Source organism: Anneissia japonica, unplaced genomic scaffold (assembly GCF_011630105.1).
Source record: "Anneissia japonica isolate Jap-2015-1 unplaced genomic scaffold, ASM1163010v1 scaffold288116_len470923_cov172, whole genome shotgun sequence".
Lineage (NCBI taxonomy): Eukaryota > Metazoa > Echinodermata > Crinoidea > Comatulida > Comatulidae > Anneissia > Anneissia japonica.
Window position 1 is genome coordinate 384,821 of NW_022724919.1, and position 5,030 is coordinate 389,850.

The following is a 5,030-nucleotide window of genomic DNA, read 5'->3' on the forward strand; positions in this document are numbered from 1 at the left end:
TATTAATTTATCAAAAAACAAATTAAGAAGCTTAAAGATAGGAAATAAAAACCTATGTATGAGGTAGGCTTTTGATGTATGTTGTAGCTAATGATGTATTAGGATAGGCTACTTGTCAAAGGTTAAGTGATATGAATCATGTTTGAACAATGTATTTACACATGTAGATAATGGAAATCAAGGGTTTACAGTACTGAAAAACATTCTTTTGAATATTGAGTGACCAGCAAACAAACCCATTTTATACCCATGGTACATTGGAGATGTTGACGCAGTGCTTGTTATGTGGTGAGGGTTAAATGCTTTGCAATTCACACCATTTATACAATATACAATAAAATACATTAGAAATTTGCTTTTTGCACACTACATATTCTAAAAAATAACATCAAACAACACAAAAAACATTAAATAACATCATGACTCAAAAAATAACTGTACATGTTAAATATCAATTATACTGTAATTAAGAACATTTTAATGAATTTTATATGCAATATTCAATTAATCATTTTATGACCCCTCACGGTCCAATTCATTTGTGTCCTTGAACAAGGCACTTTACCTATGTTTTTTTTCTCACCACCCAGGGTACCTGGGTATGTTTGAAAGGTGGTATCAAATGGGACTGTTCACCCTACCACACAATGCAGAGGCTTAAATGGTCTCCTTAACAGGCCAGTCCCCTACATTATAATAATGAATGCAGGACTATATTTTATCTTTATTTATCTCAAGAGTTCAACAACAACAAACACACAGACTGTAAAAAATGTCAGAGAAAAGAATACATTCAAAATTTAAAAAAATAACCTGTAAATTGATCTATGAAAACAAGCAAGGTAAAGTATGGTGACATAAATTAAAATTCATAGCTAAATATGGAAACATTGAATATTAGCTTTCAAAGACCTTTTAAAATTGCAATTAAGTCTTCCATGCAGTTACAAACAAGATAATATAAGCCTAAAACACATCAAATTATTTTTTAATTGAAAAATTTTTTTTTTTAAAGTAAGATAATTGTATAACATTTTGTATTGGAATGAGGGGTTAATGACTCAAAGAATTTTAAATCTGAATTCAAAACATCAATGTGATATCGGATTGGGTTTCATTTACAATTGGATGCCTCATAACCAGGATATTTTGTTACATATGTGATATTTTAGTGCATCTTCTCTTTTAAACCCAAGCAGTGACCAAACTCAAGGTTAAGTTCCTTTTTGAGCAGTTTTAGACATTTTTTATTGCAGATAGGTAACCTGCCTCACTAAAGCATATCTTAATTATGATACATCTACTCTAAGATTTGCCGGGTTCCTTATAAAGTTAGTTCAACTAGCGTATATACTGGCATATAAGACAAGGCTTAGAATAGCAAATTACAATAAATAAAAGCAAGGGGTCGTCTTATACGTGCGACATAAACATTTTAGATTTTTGAAATCATGTTCGTCTCTTGTGCGAATTAGATTTTTGGAATCCGTAACACAAATTTACTACTGCAAAGAAGTTCCTGAAATGTTAGTAGGCCTATGAATGAACACAATTTTAAAAATCTCATAAAATGGTATTATTTGGACAGAAAAAAAGTAGAATTTCGACAGTGAAGCGGTGTCTTCTTAAAGGCAAAAACAAAAATATTTTCAAACTCGGGGGTTGTCTTACTGTATATGCGTGGGTACCTTATACGCGAGTATATACAGTACAGTCCATACAATTTTGGTTTGACCATGTTTGTAGTTTTTGAAGTTTTTGTAGCATTTAATAAACTAAATATTATTAAATAAGTTTCTTTTTCTTCCTTAAATCATTGCTCAAAGATATTTTGAGAGATGTAATGAACAAAGTTGCAAGTGGAGTTGTAAAGTAAGTTCAATACTTGAATTTTTGCATTTATCATCTATATTTTATGATTATCATGTTGTCATTATTGTTATCAATATTATTATTACTACTTGTATTACTATCATTGTTATTTTTACTTTTATATTAAGGATATTACAATATAACTATTATTATTATCAATATTATTGTTTTATTATATTATGATAATATTTATATCATCATCATCATTATAATAATAGCTACTACAGTGTTGATAATGATGATTTTATTTTGTTTTAGGCCATTGATTACGGGCAATATTACTTTGGATGATGTACCCTCAGTGTACCCAACACTACGATCAAGAAGAATAGGAGCTGTCATAGTGGAGATGAAATAGTTAATGATTTGCCTGTTACATTGTATATACAGAAATATTCTTATACAGTATATAGTATACTAATAGCTCCCCCCCCCCCATACTTATCTTTGGAATTCGGTACATAATATGGGTGCAGTATTTGGAAACAATCAGAAGAATCACAAAGATCATTGTATCAATCTTCTTTTCCATCAAGCTGCCCTTACTAGGAAATACTAAGTGAATAAGGCACCCCTTATTTTGTAATAGGCAGTGCTATTGGTCCTGTGTCCAATGTAGGTGTGTACATATAAACTGGTCATAGCCACATGTGTGCTGTAAGCAGGGGCGGATCCAGAGATGTCCAAAAGGGGTGCTGAAAGTGGGGCCGATCAAGATAATTCTATCCTAGGGGGTCTGCAAAATTTTTGTGTTCTAAACGCCCGGCCCGCCCCACGCAACACCTGTCTCTTATACACATCTAGATGTGTATAAGAGACAGAGTGTATTTCGGAAGAGACGATTAGCAAGTTAGTCTTGTGCGCAATGCTCCACTTCCTCAATGCAATACGCTCTTTGCAAAAAAAGCAGGAATTTCCTCACAGTATACTTTCTAATTCAGTTGTGTTAAAGCTATGAGCTCCCCAGACCTTAAGGGGGCCCCGGGATATTCATCAGCATTATTCATTTTGTCCCAAATTGCTGAAGGGGCCTTTTAAGGGGTAGAAAACATATAAAGAAGCATCACAATGCGTCCTTAAAACGCCGACACTGTGTGTGTAGACATTATCTCCTCTATTGTTTAAACTATATTTTATTGTATTTTATTTGATTGCATATTAGTATAAGGTGTATCCCAGGCAGTTCAATTCAGGGTTTCAATGTTTTAGAGCCTATTTTTATTTATTTTTTAACATGTTCTACTCATTAGGACCCCGCTTAATATAACATAGGCTAAAAAACATAATGGTAGGTTTCTGCATCATGTTAAAAAATGACTTGAAATTGTAAAATCGGAAAAATAAAGGCTGCAAAATATTTAAAAATTGTAAATCGCGAAAATAGAGAGCTGTGAAAATAAAGAGCATTACATTATTCACTGGTAGAGTAATTAATTACAAATAAATGAATTAATTAAATAAATATTATAAAACATACATAAACACAAAGAAATTTTCAGCAATTGATGGGCAAGTTAAATGATGGAAAATGGTCAAAATTGACAAGATTATTTTATACGAAATAGCACATGCAGTAGGCCAATACCAATGTTAAACTCTTTAAGATTTTAGTGGAGAAAATTCTGATTTAATACTCAAAAGGTTTTAAAATATAAATTTGAATGATATTTTTTTACTTTGAGACTGCTGTCATTGTGATACAATGAGAAAAAAATGAAGTGTTTTTGACCATTTGGCAAAATGTCCCTTTCTTCATAGGAGTTGGCCATAGTGTTAAAAGATGTTTGACCCTCATTTTATGGAAAAGTGTCCTCTTAATAAGGGTGTCCCAAAGAGGGGGTATATATATATATATATATATATATATATATTATATAATGTATATATATATATATATATAATGTATAGTATGATAATGTTTATGTTGATCTGACCTGAGGTCAACATCAGTGAGTTTTATTCACGTGACCTGTTTGGCAGTTACTCGACTGTCATGGTTTCGGTGCGAAAGGAAGAATAAAGAGCTGAGCAACAGTTTGTTTATTTTGGCCTATGATCTCTTTTTATTGTCATTTATCATAGTATACTGTATGCATATATTTATGTAATATTGATACATACATATATATATATATATATCATATTATAGTACGCTGCGTAGCACTGAACATAAAAATAGAAACAAATGGCAAAGTTTGTTCATAACAATGTAACCAATGTTTGTTTCTATCATTTACCTGTTCACAGATCATAATATTTCTTTATTGAAAAACGTATTTCATCCTGTACTCATGTACATCTGAGTGTAAAAAATTGTGCTCAAAGTAAATTAACAGTGATGTAAAGATTACATTGCAGTCATAGCCAAGCAATGGAAAAGTTCCTTATCAATTCTTTGTTAAAAAAAAAAAAAAAAAAAAGAGCCTTGGCTGTCAAGATGATAGACTTGCCAATGTCTCGAATTTATTGATTTTCCGTAGTATTGGCAACATTTCGGAGAGCTCCGCCAGCGTCGGTTTATGTCGAGAAACTAAATTCTCAGAAAAAGTGTACTATGGAACGCCATGCAAATATGTAATATGGAACGCCATTGGTGCCAAAATTGATTAATTTTTAGGCATTTTCACTGATTAAGACAAAGTTCAGGGACTGGAGCCCAGTCTATCAAGATGAGTGTCATGCATTCTAGAAAGTAGCTAAATAAAAAATAGATAAGCCGTACTAGTCTAATATATAATAGAAAATAAAACTCAGGATATTCAGTACTTTTATGACTAGTTTATTTATGACAGTACACAAGCTTTCGTGCACACAGTGCACACACATTCACCTGAAGAAGTGCACTGTGTGCACGAAAGCTTGTGTACTGTCATAAATAAACTAGTCATAAAAGTACTGAATATCATGAGTTTTATTTTCTATTATAGAAAGTAGCTATTAGTTTGCAGCCGGGAAATCTGTACTGTCTATAGATAGACAATCTGACTTGCCTATAAATTGTTTGATTGACTGTTTACCAACAGTGGTGGCGCCAGCGGGGGTGGGGGAGGGGGACATTTGCCTGGACACCTGTCGTACGACAAGGATGTCGGAGCGAAATTAAAAAAATAATCCATATGACCTTCGACCTGCATCTACTGTACTTTAAGTTCCTTCAA

At 32.3% G+C, this 5,030-nt stretch overlaps 1 protein-coding gene across 1 annotated transcript in view; it reads left to right on the forward strand.

The window, feature by feature from the left end:
* LOC117112631 (quinone oxidoreductase-like protein 1) overlaps positions 1-2,604 on the forward strand; it is a gene marked incomplete in the record, with an annotated part of 12,951 nt that extends 10,347 nt beyond the window's left edge. The window contains 2 exon segments of the mRNA XM_033255742.1: positions 1,827-1,872; positions 2,131-2,604. Of these exon segments, the coding sequence (XP_033111633.1) occupies positions 1,827-1,872; positions 2,131-2,230 (146 nt within the window).
* Positions 2,605-5,030: the final 2,426 nt, after the last annotated feature.